Source organism: Phyllostomus hastatus, unplaced genomic scaffold (assembly GCF_019186645.2).
Source record: "Phyllostomus hastatus isolate PE091 unplaced genomic scaffold, TTU_PhHast_1.1 phas_contig_34, whole genome shotgun sequence".
NCBI lineage: Eukaryota > Metazoa > Chordata > Mammalia > Chiroptera > Phyllostomidae > Phyllostomus > Phyllostomus hastatus.
The window spans coordinates 42,096,155-42,111,309 of record NW_025333857.1 but is presented as its reverse complement, the minus strand read 5'-3'; the positions used below and the strand labels follow the sequence as shown (position 1 = coordinate 42,111,309).

The 15,155-nt window shown below is 45.1% G+C and overlaps 1 protein-coding gene across 5 annotated transcripts in view; it reads left to right on the top strand.

The window, feature by feature from the left end:
• Positions 1-6,833: 6,833 nt before the first annotated feature.
• The window catches only part of SLC28A3 (solute carrier family 28 member 3), an 85,024-nt gene continuing 76,702 nt past the window's right edge, over positions 6,834-15,155 (top strand). For 2 of the 5 annotated variants that reach the window (XM_045840723.1, XM_045840722.1), the window contains exons 1-2: positions 7,652-8,006; positions 12,429-12,503. In XM_045840723.1, coding sequence (XP_045696679.1) covers positions 7,667-8,006; positions 12,429-12,503 — 415 coding nt within the window. In that variant the 5' untranslated portion in view covers positions 7,652-7,666. Of the gene's footprint in view, positions 6,991-7,128; positions 7,194-7,651; positions 8,007-12,428; positions 12,504-15,155 lie in introns of those variants that run through there. The other 3 variants (XM_045840725.1, XM_045840724.1, XM_045840726.1) reach the window with 3 other exon arrangements.

Genomic DNA, 15,155 nt, shown 5'->3' with positions numbered 1-15,155 from the left:
TTCCACTTCTAGGGATATATCCGAAGGAAATGCAGTCACTATCTTGAAAAAGTAGCTGCACCCCGTGTTCGTTGCAGCATTACTCACTATAGCCAAGACATGAAAACAGCCCATGTCCATCGATGGATGAATGAAAGAGGAAAATGTGGTGTATGTAGGTATAGTGGAATATGATTCAGCCATAAAAAAAAAGAAGGAAATCCTGCCATTTGTGACAACATGGATGTACTCTGAGGGTGTTATACTAAGTGAAATAAGTTGGGGAAAAACAAATACTATCTGATCTCACCTATAAGTAGAATCTGAAAAAGAAGTTGAACTCACAGAAGCAGAGAGTAGTATGGTGGTTGCCAGGGGCTGGAGGAAGTGGGAAGATGTGGGTTAAAGAGTACAGATTTCTGTTATAACATTAATGAGTCCTGGGCATGTGATGCACAGCATGGTGACTATAGTAAATCATACTGTATTACATTATATTTGAAAGTTGTTGAGAGAGAAGATCTTAAAAGTTCTCACCACAAAATGAAAAAAAAAAGGGTAATCGGGGAGGTGATGGGTGTGCTAACTACCTTATTGTGATAATCATTTCACATGTTGTGCTCCTTAAATTTACACACTGTTGTATGTTAACTATATCTCAATAAAACTGGAGGGGGGCAGTTTTTTATCAACTCACCTGTTCCAAGTCTTTATATCGTATTCAACCATTTCAGAGAAAGTAGAAATAACTGTTTTCTTTGGTATCTGTATTTCCTCGATTCCCATAATGTTTGATTAGATTATGTGAGAACGCTCTCCAGTAGAGCTGGCCTAGACTGGTTTGGGACAGAACATGACAGCCTGTGACAGCTTCGGGATGTGTCTGCAGGGAGTCCCTTGAGTGTCTCCAGCCATGCCTGAACAGCATGCCGTAGACAGAGGCCAGCTTACAGAGTGGACAGAGAGTGGGCCAAGTGGGAGAGATGGTTGGATGGGCATCTACAAAAGAAGCTTTGACTCCACCTTTCTGTGCTAGGGTGTCCTGGCCTCAGGGAAGGTGAGCAATTCACTCGGAGTCAAACATCTACTGGGTCTCTGTCCCAAATTGACGCTTTCTCCAGGGGGGACCCTGGGAGAGTTTGAGGAGTCGCCAGATGTACTGCAGTCCTGACCCTGCGAAGGACCCCAGTACTGGGGAAGGGGACAGACCTCTCCAAGGCCCCTCCAACTCTGAACCTGTGACCATCTCTACTGCTCCAGGTCTCTGTGTAGAAAGTTGTGCTGTATTTTAAATGTCCCATCAATGTGCCTCTGCAACTGCCTGTGTTAGAAGGTATGAGGAGATAACATCGAGTCCAGACCTCAAACTAAAGGGGAAAAGGCTTGTTTGAGACAATTGTGGAGAAATTTGTGCATGGACCAGAAACTAGATAATACCTAGAAGTTATTATTAACAAGTATTATAATAGCATAGAAATTATGAAGAAATGCCCCTTATAGGGAAGAAATGACTACATGCTGGAATTTTGCTTGAAAATATCTTATAGAAGATGAAGACAAAAAGATGTAAGTAGGTGAAACAACTATAGCAAAATCTGAGTAACTGTTGAATGTAGGTAATAAGGACTCATTGTGCTGTTCTCTTTACTTTTATACATGTTCACATTGTTTTCATAACATAAACAATTTACAGTCTGGAGCTGAGATGCCCATGTGGATGAGGTAAGGCCATCACCCAGCAAAGGGAAAGCCTGGACTGAGGGGAGAACAGGCCTCAGCAGCTGTGGAATCTGCTTCCTGCCCCAAGAAGGCCCGACAACACCTTGAGGAAATGAGTGCAGACAAAACTCAGTAGGAGTAGATTCCAGGCCCAGGTACTTCACACAGAGTTATCATCCCCATAATTACAGTTTCCCACTGAAGAGAACCCAAAAAAGCATTCCCAGATACTGGCCTGTGCCCCCAAGGGTTCTCCTGGGAACTTATTAAACATGCAGACTCCTGGGCTCCAACCAGACCCACAGAACAGACTGAGCAGTGGTGCTGCCCAGGAATCTGTGTGTTCAATTCATTTACCCAGTGAACCTGGAGCAGCCTCAATCTCACCAAAGAAGAACTTGTCTGACAAGTTTTGTCACCTGACTTCCGGCCAAGATGGAGGCATAGGCGGGTGCACTGTGCCTCCTCACACAACTAAAATTAAGGACAACAAAAATCTAGAAACAAAAAAACAGCAGAAAATTGACCTGTACGGAAGTCCCGACAACCATTCATCCAGACCAGTAAGAAGGGCGGAGTCGGTGGCCAGCGGAGAAGGGTGGTGGCAGGAAAAAGCGGTGGCTGGCAGACCCGGGCGCGCAGGGTGCAGGCGGCGGCTAGAGACCCCGGTGGCAGACGCCGGGGCACAGGGAGGCCAGGAGCAGACCCAGTGAGGCGCGCAAGGCAGCTGGCTGTCCACAGTCACACCTTCGCACGCAGATAAACTAGGTGAAAATGGGCAGCGAGACAGACGGCGCAACCCAGGGCCCCAGTGCCGGGAAATAAAGCCTAAAGGCACTGATTAAAAACACCTGTGGGGGTTGGCGGTGCCCAGAGAAACTCCCAGCCTCACAGGAGAATTCACTGGAGAGACCCACAGGGTCCTAGAATGTACACGAGCCCGCCCACCTGGGAACCAGCACCAGAAGGGCCCAATTTGCTTGTGGGAAGCAGCAGAGGGGGCTGAATTCAGACAGGGAGCGGAGCAAGCGCCATTGTTCCCTCTCTGACCCCACCCCCACACACAACGTCACAACCCAGCGACTGGGGTGCCCCGCCCTGGTGAACACCTAAGGCTCCACCCCTCATATGTAATGGGCGCATCCAGACCCCCTCCCCCCTCCACCCCCCGCAAAAAAAAATGGCTCAAACAGAAGAACAAATCAAAGCTCTGGAGCCAATATTTTTAAGCAAACAAGAGATAGCCAACCTATCAGATGCACAGTTCAAAGCATCTGGTGATCAGGATGTTCACAGAATTAGTTAAATTTGGTCGCAAATTAAATGAAAAAATGAAGGCTACACTAAGTGAAATGAAGGAAAATGCACAGGGAACCAATAGTGATGGAAAGGAAACTGGGTCTCAAATCCATGGAGTAGACCAGAAGGAAGAAAAAAGCATACAATCAGAAAAGAATGAAGAAATAAGAATTTCGAAAAATGAGGAGAGGCTTGGGAACCTCCAGAACATCTTGAAATGTTCCAACATCCAAATTATAGGGATACCAGAAGGAGAAGAGGAAGAGCAACAAATGGAAAAGTTATTTGAAGACATAATGAAGGAGAACTTCCCCAATCTGACAAAGGAAATAGACTTCCAGGAAGTCCAGGAAGCTCAGAGAGTCCCAAAGAAGTTGGACCCAAGGAGGAACACACCAAGGCACATCATAATTACATTACCCAAGATTAAAATGAAGGAGAGAATCCTAGAAGCAACAAGAGATAAGGGGACAGTAACCTACAAAGGAGTTCCCATCAGGCTGTCAGCTGATTTCTCAAAAGAGACCTTGTAGGCAAGAAGGAGCTGGAAAGAAGTATTCCAAGTCATGAAAGGCAAGGACCTACATCCAAGCTTGCTCTATCCAGCAAAGCTTTCATTTAGAATGGAAGGGCAGATAGAGTGCTTCCCCCAGATAAGGTCAAGTTAAAGGAGTTCATCATCACCAAGCCCTGATTATATGAAATGTTAAAGGGACATATGTAAGAAAAAGAAGATAAAAAACATATATAGTAAAAAGACAGCAAACTCACAATTATTAACAACCACACCTAAAACAAAAGCAAACTAAGCAATCAACTAGAACAGGAACAGAACCACAGAAATGGAGATCACATGGAGGTTTATCAACAGGGGAGTGGGAGGAGAGGGGAAAAGGGTACAGAAAATAAGTAGCATAGATGGCAGGGAGAAAATAGACAGGGGGAGGGCAAGAATAGTATGGGAAATGTAGACGCTAAAGAACCTGCGACACATGGACATGAACTAAAGGGGGGCATTGTGGGTGGGAGGGGGAGTGCAGGGGGGAGGGGAGTTAAGGGGGGAAATGGGACAACTGTAATAGCATAGTCAATAAAATATATTTTTTTAAAAAAAGGTTCTGTCACCTGCCCAAAGTCACCACCCCTATGAGCGCACCTCATTTTTTACAACCTTGACCTCTGTCTTGTGTGGAAGAAGTTGCCACTGCCTTCACCCTGCCGCCCCAGAGAGACCCCTCAGAAAGAGCAGGCCCTGGGGCAGGGGTGTCAAACTCATTTTCACTGAGGGCCACAGCAGCTTTGCTGTTGCCTTCAAAGGGCCAAATGTAATTTTAGGACTGTATAAATGTAACTACTCCTTAACAGTTAATCGATTGGCATAGAAACCAGGTGTGAGGCAGGATAAAACAAGGTGGGGGACCAGATTTGGCCTGTGGCCCTTGTGTTTGCCATCTGTGCCCTGGGGGCTCCGGCTGCTGGGTGAAAGAAAAAAAGCTAAGCTCTTCATCAAGCCATCATCTTCTCAAGTGAGGGGGGTGGGGGGCAGGGGCTTTCACAGTCCCGGGCACGCTTGCCTGGTTGATGTAACTTCTTTCTTTGCTTCCCCACCCTCACCTCCTAATCAAGGCCTCTGACTCTTGTCTCTACACTAATGACTCCCTGGCGCAGCTCAGGGCTCTTAGCTTAGAAATGTTCTAATAGAAAAGACAGGGAGGAGCCAAAGGATATCTGTTACAGCCGTTATTTTCCACTCAGAATCCTATTTTGCATCTTTACTTGAGGCCCATAAATTGAACCTAGAGGGAGGGGGCCCCAAAATCCGCAGTCACAAGTTCATTAAAACCAAGCTGTGTGCCTTAGGTGGATCAAAGTGAAACACTGCCACCACGTGGCTGCTCTGGGTCATCACAGCCTGCTGCCCTCTTCCCCCGCTCTGCTTTCACCGGATTAAACACAGATGGCGTAAGGAGGCAGGTGGATGCACACAGCACTTCCCTTCTTCTCTTAAAACTATGCTGTTTATATTAATAGAAACACTTTCACCTGATACAGAACTGATACGCTCCAAAGGTTCTTCAGTAGAATGTTAATAGCCCCACCCTTGGCCCCAGAGGCATTGCTGAGGATTTCTTGCAAAGCCTGCTAGACGTACTCTACACACAAGTGTATTCTCGTTTCTACACCAATGACGGCGTGCTTGCCTGTGTGTTCGCTGCTGTATCCCTGGTGCATTGGAGACACTCTGAGTAAACATAGGCCCCATGTCTTGGTTTTTTCACATTCTATATCATGCATAGTCAATTAATAAAAATCCCATCTCTCACAGATACAGCAGAAAAAAATCAGCCGATAAGAGTTAAGAAACAGGATTGTAACCAAATAGCCATTCTGGCCCACATGAAATTAACTCAGACCACCCGTAGTGGAATAACTCCCAGAACACCCTACCCCATTTTACAGATGAGAAATGAAGGGCAGGGAGGGGACTTTCCAAAGCCACACAGCAGGTGCCTTCTGGGCTCCTGCAGATTCAACCAGATGTTTAATTGGGGGGTCTATACATTGTCTTAAGCCATGCCCTTATCTGCCCAGCATTGCTCCCTGTTCCCTGTCCTCAGGGGCCCTGTTCCTAAGTGCTCAATACTGACCTTCTTTCCATGGATTAACAGACCTCTGGGCTGCTTCCTCAGCTTCCAATGCCTGCTGCAAACTGCTGCAAACCCAAGGACCCTTCCTGGTCCTCAACATCCCTGAACACCAGCCCAGAGGGGGAGTGGGGACCAAATCAGCCTCAGCTGCCCCTGTAGCCTAGATGGCCCCACAGCATGAGGAATTTAGGCTGGTTGGACACAAAGACCTTTTAATGGGAAAAATCATTACAATCATGAAATGAGTGGCCAAAGAAACTAACAGAATCTCTTCTGAAGAGCTTTACAATTGAATTAAGTTTAAAAAAAGAATGCTGTGTATATTAATGAATCTGTAATGCCATAAAACATGAAGAAAAACATAATAAGAGAGTCTGAGGACTGTCTTGCATTTGAAACCCTCTTTCCAACATGTAGTGACTATGTGCATTTTCCTATGAATATTTCATTATTCATGTAAGGTACATATGTATTATTCACCTATTTGGGTGGACTATCCATGCCACACTTTACACTGCTTTTAACATAATGCTATCTCGAAGTTACCAGACAAAATATTTACATTCCTATTTCATGAAGGAAGGAACTCAGATATTAGTGGGTTTTTTTTCTTAATTGATAGTTCTATAAAAAATTGGGTGCATTGCAAGTTTTAACTTTGGGGCTGGTTATGTAATAGACCATTTTGAAATCAACCAAGGTATTATCCTTTTTTATGATGTGAAAATGGAAGTAATGCTGGTTGGCAGCATTTTTTTTAAAAGAATCAATCAAATCATTGTGTTTTAGAAAAATGGAAAGAGCCAAAACATGTACAAGGAAGGAATTTAGGATTGTGGAATGTCAGAGCTGGCATCTGAGAGATGAAACACCAGCACAACACCCTTTATCTATAAGATGGGAAAACTGAGGCACAGGCTGCTGAAGTTACCTGCCCTCATTCATGTCTCACAATGTCTCTGGGTTCTCAGTCTCTGTTAGTAACTACCTGGATGTGAGATCACAGAACTTCAACTATGCTCTCTAAGGCTCAGTAAAGCCATCTAAGCCATCAGTAAAATGAGGAGGTTGGACAAGAGGACATGTATGATGCAACAATCTTAAAAAAAAAAAAAAGAACCCTCCCATACTCATAAAAGTCAACATTAAGTACGCATGACCCGGCACACACATGATCTGCAACAGCATCTATAAAACGGAAACTAGCCACAGTCTCGCAGCATTCGTTTTCAGCAGGGACCCTCTCATCTGCCATGCTCTGCTTCTCATCAATCCGGCTGCAGCTGCAACCCAGTTTCCTCCACAGCTGAGCCTGACCCACACTCCTTCCCGACAGCAGGTCCAGGTTAGTGGTGAGGGGCACGGTTCTTTGCAGTGGGCTGAGTCATCCTTCCCATGTCATTTGCTTCTGAAGATATTTTGAAAATACATTCTGAAGCCTCTGAGGTCAAGTAGAGTGAATAACCCATCACGTAAATTACAGCTACCTCCATCGGAAGCCAAGGGAGATCCCGGCGCCCAGGAACACAGAAGAACTCAAAGGGGCAGGTATGCCCCTAGATCGGTGTCATCTTTTCTCCTTTGAAGGCCAGAGAGATTTGGGGAAAACTTAACCTCTGCCTAAGCTAGTCTGGCTGGGATATGGATACCTGGTAGGATCCCAGAGGGGAAAACAAGGGGCTGTTTCATCAGCTTCCTGGCCTGCTACATGGAAGCAAACAGCCCTAGGTAACTCTGAGAGACCCTGTTTCTTTTCACTCTCAGCTGCTGACGTGACCTTTGTGCCAGTTTCCACCACCTCCCACCACCAACTTCCTCCTGGGGTGTGGGGCAGGGGGAGGAAGGTACTTCAAGGTACAGAGTTTTCCCCAAGGTCTGAACAAGCCCACAAAGGTGGCTGAGTGAACCTGGGACCCCACCCAAAGTAGGGAGCAGGTCCACTGTCTGCAGACTTTTGCCACCAGTGGGATGGCCAGCCTGGAAGGGGAAAATGGGAGGAACATGTGCTGCCACGCCTGGGCATGCAGAGTGTGAGCGTGAACAATCAGCCCCACTCAGCTCCAAGCCCTGGGCCCTGGCCGGGGAGTGCACCTCTCAGGGGAGGCGGCAGCTTTCCTCTGGCAAAAGTGACTTCCGCTCCACAGTTGTGTAACCCAGAACTGCTGTCACGCTTTCGAAATTTATCCATGGGGGAGGGACACTCTCTCCCAAAATTTAAACATAGAGGTCTGCAGGAGCCCTCACTGTCCTCTCTGAGGCCCTCCTCCCCCAAACCCCAGCTGTGCCCCACCCTGTCCTCCTGCAGCCTTCGCAGGAGCACTTTCCAGCTGAGCCCCTGCTGTCCTTTGCAGACTGTTCAAGGTAAGGCCTGCTCCACACCCTTCTTGCAGACCAGGGGCAAGGAACTGGAAGGGAAGTACACTGACATGACAGCCCTGACCTTGAAGAATTTCTGCATAGTCCTGCTGGGAAAAGGAAGTTTCAGTGAGGAGAAGTGGGAAGCAGAAAAGGCAAGCGTAGCAAAGGCGATGGCTTTGGCTCAGCGAAACACAGGGTGGAGTCAGGGTGGGGGTGAGAAGGAGAGAAGGGGAACAATGAGCAGAATTTGCAGGGCCAGAGTGCCAGGCTCAGAAAGGGCTCTAGTCAGTGGGTAGAACTCGACTGGTGCTCAGGGAATAGAGAGAATGAGGGCTGGCTGGTAAGGGACACTTTGAAAGAAAGGCTGTTAGGCTTGCAGGTTATTTCAATCTGAGAACAGACAGAAGCTCAAAGCCTCAAAGGAAACTGGGAGCTTTTGAGCACACAGGAGAACTGGAGTGTCACGTTAGAGGGCTGACACAGAGATGGTAAATGGTTAAGAGCACCAGCCACTTAACCATTCACTGTGTGACCTTGAGTTTTGGCTTGCCTACTCTGAGCCTCCATTTTCTCCTTAGAAATAAATGGAAGTTACAATAATCTGCACTGCGATGGTTAATTTTATGTGACCCTTGACTGGGTCACAGGTTGCCCAAACACTTAGTCAAATGTTATTCTAGGTGTTTCTGCTACAATATTTTTGGATGAAATTAATATTCAAATAGGAATACTAAAGCAGATTGCCCTCCTTAACATGGTGGGCCTCATCCAATGGTTTGAAGGCCTGAACAGAACAAAAAGATGCACCCCCCTGCCCCCCAGTAAGAAGAAATTTCCCCAGGAGAGACTGTCTGAACTTTGTGGGCACCATCAGCTTTCCTGGGCCCCAAGCCGCACAGCCCACACTGCAGATCTGGACTTTTCAGCCTCCTTAATCCTATCAGCCAATTCCTTATTAAAAACAAAAAACAAACAAACAAAAAAAAGTCCCTTGGTTCTATTACTCTGGAGAATCCTGGCTAATATATGAGGAATGTCCAAAAAAAAAAAAAAGCCAAGCCATTGTTAACATAACAAGAACAGTCTGAGCAACATTGATATAACCTGGCAGTCAAGGAGAGTGGCCTGGAATGCGCATGTGTGAACAATGATTACTTCACAGCACTAGTCAGTGGGGGTGGTAGATGCTGTTGACTGAGCATGTGTATTGTGTGGTGGTCACATTCAAAATGACTGAGTGAGTAGAGAAACAAATCTGTATCAGATTTTGCATTAAGCTTGAACATTCCTCTGTGGAAACTATTGGGATGATTCAGAAGGCCACAGCTGTGGGCAACTGGTGATTGGCAGCTTCATCACAACAATGTACCTGCTCATGAGTCATGTCTGATGCAGTTTTGTGCCATAACATCAAATCACCCAGGTGACTCAGCCCCACTACAGCCTAGATTTGGCTCTCTGAGACTTCTGACTTCTTCCAAAACTAAAATCACCTTTGAAAGGGAAAAGATTTCAGACAATTGATGAGATTCATGAAAATACAACAGAGCAACTAAATGGATTGGGAGAACTCTGAGGTCCCAAGGTGCCTACTTTGAAGGGGACTGGGGTGTCATTGTCCTATGTACAATGTTTCTTGTGTCTTGTATCTTCTTCAGTAAATATCTCTATTTTTTTATATTACATGGATAGATACTTTCTGGAGAGACCTCAGGATGTTGTGTAAATTAAGCAAAATTATACATGCAAAGCACTTAGAGCATGCTTAGCACATACTAAGTATCAGTCGAAGGGCTATAGATATGGGTAACTTAAAATTATACTTCCCCTGGGAAGGTTGGTCCTCATTTGAAGACCCCTCATCAGGAATCCATACTCCAGAGGTGTTTAATTAGCAATAATGAGAAGACTGCAATAATAAATCCATACTTCTGTTAAAGAAAAACCATGCACCTAGCTCATAAAAAATAGAGGGGTATTTGCTTCATATTTCATATTATGCTGGAGCATTTTCCAGTATGCCTGTGTGACTCTCACCTAACACCCCCAGGGTCTAGCATATTTGGCTAACAACTTACATTTAGATCGCAGGTAGTTTTTAGCCCTATTAGGCTATTAACCTGCAGAAATTGGTAAGTTTTTGTCTTTTTTTTTATTTTTATTGATTGATTTTAGAGAGAGAGGGAGAGAAAGAGAGAGAGAGAATCAATCTGTTGTTCCACTTACTTATACATTCATGGATTGATTCTTGTGTGTGCCCTGACTGGGGATCAAACCCACAACTTTGTTGTATCAGGATGATGCTTTAACCAACTGACATGCATAGCCAGGGCCGGTAAGTTATTTTGACTGTGTGACCTAGTAGGAAAGTGATGCCCAAAACTGCTGCAGTTCTCCTGTGCTGTAGAAAGTTAAAGTCATGTATCTGACTTGTAACCAAACGCAGGTCCAGCTGCCTGTTGCTACAAAAGCTAATACTACTCAAGAGGCAGGTGCTGATGTAAAGGAAAGTGGTTTATTTGCAGATTCCAGCCATCTGGAAGATGGGGGACTCACTCTCAAAGCCCATCTCCTGGGAAGATGGGGGACTTATGTCTCAGAGCCCATCTCCTCCTCTCAGTGAAGGCAGGGGTTTTTTTGTAAGGAGGGAGAGGGGAACAGAACAAAGAGATCGAGGGAGGAAGTTGAAAAGTCCTCTGCAGGCAGAGGAGCACAGTCCGTTAGGATAAGGATAGTGATGGTCCAGAGGGCTTCGTCCTGGCTCCACAGCTGAAGGTCAGCAAATCTCCCAGAACTGGGGAGCTTGAAGGTGGAGTCTGTGTCTTTTGAGCAGTTAGTTCCTAGGATTCTTATACAAATGCCCTGTCTATCCATAGGCTACCTATTAGAGTCAGCACTTAGAGGCACAATGCCAAGAGGTGGGTTATAGTTTCCCAGCATTACAGTTTCCCAGTGTTACAACCTGGCCATTCTTTCGGGGACCCACTGCCCCCAGGACTCCCAAAGTCCCTCCCCTTCAAATGCTCTGCACCCAGGCTGTGCTCTCCCTGCTGGTTCTCTCACTAAAAAATTAAGTCAAACCTGACTCCTGGTTGCTCACTGGTTGCCGGAGAATTGTGTTCTTAACACTCTAGAGGGAGGCAGATCTGCAGCAAGGGGTCACGGTTTCCTATGAGGTGACTGAAATGATGTCTTTATGGGTAGAAAAGTGACACCCAAGGAATACAGTTGGCACAGTATTTCTCCACCTGTGTTTTGTATTACTGTCACCCATAAGGAGCCTTTTTACACATTTTTCCTATGATCATCCCCCTCTTGTGAAAATGTAGTACAGCAGATACCCTGTCCATCTGTGTATGTACTGTGGCCCTTCGGGGGCCCCAAGCCATTGTAATCACTAACATTTCTGCACACGGCCTTCAAGAGCCCACGTATTCTCAGTGGGCGTTAGGGCCCACACGGGGAGCTTTAGGCTCTACCCTTGTACCCATTTGATCTTGATAAAGTGACTTCCTTTCTCAGAGGACAGTGGTTGGGTGTGGGGCCTTGGGGGATCACTCTTCCTAGATGTAGCGTCTGGGCAACGCAATTAGATTCTGACCCTCTTTCCTCCCACACCATTGCATCCCTACACATACACACCCATCCCATCCAGCTTTAGTGTTTTAGGGGGTGGGGTTGGTTTGGCTTTTGTGGGGGAGTGGGTGGGCATTTTTCATGTTGAGGGTTTGTTTTTGTTTTTTGCTATTTTGGGGGATTTTTTTGTCCTGCAGGTCCCAGTGCCTTGAAGCTTTCCTTTTATTTTTTTTCTGTTGAAAGTATTGCTAACTATAAATTACTTGTTGCTCATTTTGATTTACCTCTATGCTCCTTGCAAAAGTGAAGCTCTGGGCCTTGGCTGGTGTGGCTCAGTGGATTGAGTGTGAGTGAGCCTGTGAACCAAAGGGTTGCTGGTTCAATTCCCAGTCAGAGCACATGCCTGGGTTGCGGGACAGGTCCCCAGTCAGGGACATATGAGGGGCAACCACACATTGATGTTTCTCTCCCTCTCTTTTTCCTTCTCTTCCCCACTCTCTAATAAATAAATAACATTAAAAAAAACAACAACAAGTGTATCTCTGATAGAGGACCCTAGCTGGCCTCTCCAGGTACCCAGCTTCCGTGTACACTCCCTCTAACCCACTGTGAGTGATAACTTCCACAGGGGATGACACCCCTGCCCCTGCCTCACAGGGGAACATGCCAGAAAGATTGGAAGGCCTTCTACTAAAATAATACTTATGTTTAATACTATGCTAAAATGATAATGGTAGTGATTTAATCACAGCTACAAGGATAAGCCTCATAGAACTTAATGAAAACTCAAAGCGATTTAAAAGTCGTGTGATTTTGTCCTGAACATGTGAAAATGTTTTCTCACTCCAGACCCAGAGCTCCCGGCTTCACAGGGCTGGACAGACTGGAGCCTTGCTGACCCTGTGCCCGCTCCGCAGAGAACAAGTAAGGATAAGACTGGAGGGTGAGACTACCTCAGGGGAGGTCCCTGACCTGCCCCGAAATGAAGGGGCAAGACTGGAAACTGGGCCCAGGGTGATGTCTGCGGAACACCTGAGGGGGCAACGACTCCTTTCTCCCCACCCAGGCATCACAGCCACGCCCCTTCCCTTGCTAGAGATTGAATCTCCTGAGTGTGGACAAGAAAAGCAGGGCAAAAGTTCCAAACAGGACATCAGTCAAGCAAGTATTCAACCAGAAAGGAGCAAGGCCAGGCCTAGCACAGCCAGCAGGGCATTTTAATCAACAACGAAAAGGGGAAAGTGGGAAAGTGCCTTTTCTTGAAGTTTCAAGCTAACCCAAAGGGAAAAAAAAAGGGACAAAGAAGTCATTCCTAGGTTCCCAGACCGGCCTACTTGGTTTTCTTCCCCCTTCTGCAGTCTTTTACACCCAGGTATCTTCCAAAGGCTTTTGCCACCCATGTGTGTCCTCTGCACAATTGAATTCAAATCAGATCCACTGTAATACAGGGAACTTTCCTGAGCATCTAAGTCTACCAGTAATCTACACATGCTTCCAGCACAAAAAGGAGAAGGGTCAAGTCCAGGAACAGGTGTATAAAGGACCCATGGACAAGGACAATGAAGTGGGGGAGGGTTGAATGTGGGGGGTAGGGGGTAGGGCAGCAATGGGGGGAATGGAGACAACTGTAACTGAACAACAATAATGAATTAATAAATAATTTTTGGTAAAAGAAGAAAAAAGAGGAAACAAATTGGATTTCTATAATCAGTAGAATATTCCTCCTAAGTATGGGCAAAAGAAAATATATGATGAGTGAAAATTTATGAATAGTGACCTGGCTGGGTAGCTCACTTGGTTAGAGTGTTGTCCCAGTATGCAAAGGTTGCAGGTTCAATCACTGGTCGGGGCATATACAAGAATCAACCAATGAATGCATCAATAAGTGAAACAACAAATCTCTCTCTTTCTCCCCTTCTCTCCCTCTCTCTCTTTCTCTTTCCCTCTCTCCTCTAAAATCAATAAATTTTAAAAAAAATTTAAGAAAGAAAAATTACAAATACTCTCTGAAGTCAAATGAAATAAAACCTTCCTAATGTCCCCGAAAGAAACATTTTCTAAGTCATCCAGGTCAACAAAGTTATTCCTGCCTACTTATTACACCCACAAAGATTCACCAAATTTTCCAGCAAACTTTGCCTAAAGGAGCAGCACGTTTTATAAGCCTCCTCCTACTGCCGTTGAAAATGTATGTTCTTCAGCTTAAGGCTTAAATACAGCCAATTCTTGTTATTCACGGTAATTATGTCCTATAAATTCACCACAAACACTGACTTAGTGAATATCAAACCATTGTTTCTATAGGAAATACAGGTTCCCAGTCCTGCAAATCTCTGGTCACAGCTTTTTTATTAACCAATCAATACACAATTTTGTTTTATACATGTTCCTATTTAAAGACACCTTATTTAATATACACTGTCGATTAAAAATTAACATTGAACTCATGGCCAACAGCAATAACTTATGTCAAAAGGCAGTTTATCTAACATACATATTTTCTCTGTTAGTTGGGTACATCCCAGCCTTCTTGCCTTTAGGGACATTAGCTGGCATTTTAGCACTGTGCTTACCAAAGAGGATGTCATTTTAAAAAATGAAATCACTGACAAGAAAGCACAAAAATTTAAAATGTGGCACTAAATAGACAAGGAAAAGAACACTGCTGATTTTGAGATTACAAGTAAATTTCAGTGAGAAGGTAAATTCACAAATACAGAATCCATAAATAATGAGGACCTACTGTACAAGCATTTCTGTCTTTAGCTCTGATAGCACAGATTATTGGTGCTGAGTTTGGGGAGTCCTCCAAATATATACAGACAGATTTTATACCCAATGCAAGAACGCTTTCAATTCCATTCTGACTTTCTGCCTGCAAAAGTCCAGTCCTCCTGGCAGTGAAGGGGAGTGGAATACGCTGCTCTGGCATACTGATTATTTTGAATTTAAGGTAGTTGAGAAACAGCCAATGCAGGACACCCTGACCGTCCTCTGTCCCCCTGAAAGCAGGAGGTGAATCCCCCATGTGAAGGTGCCCTCCCTGTGGTAGAAGAGTAGAAGGCGCCCTGATCACCAGAGACAGGGCATTGGGGGCCAGCGAGGCCATATGAACAAGCCTTGCTACTTCTTCACCAGTTTACTACCCCAAGCTCGAACTCCTTTGTCCTGTCTGTTCTTCATGAATTTATTGTTTCTTTGTCTAAAAAGTATAAGAGCTTCCTGCTTTGATCCCTTCTTTGAGTCTAATATTTTTCTTTGAGTCTAAAATTAAAATTATTTTTCTTCTGTTAATCTGTCTTATATCAATTTACTTATTAGACCAACCAAAGAACCTAGAAGGGAAGAAAGAAAATTTTTTCAGCAGCCACTTTTCCCTGTTAGAAAGTTCTTCCTCCCCTAGTGGGTCCCTGAACCTGGTGAGTAAGAGTGGCTTCAGGAGCCTCACATCTGAATTTGTACCGAGACCGTTGTTTACAGGGCTTGGCCTTTGGCAAGTCTCTATTTCACTAAATAGACTTCATTAAAATTAAATATTTCTGCTCTATTAAAAATAATGTCAAGAGAATGAAAAGA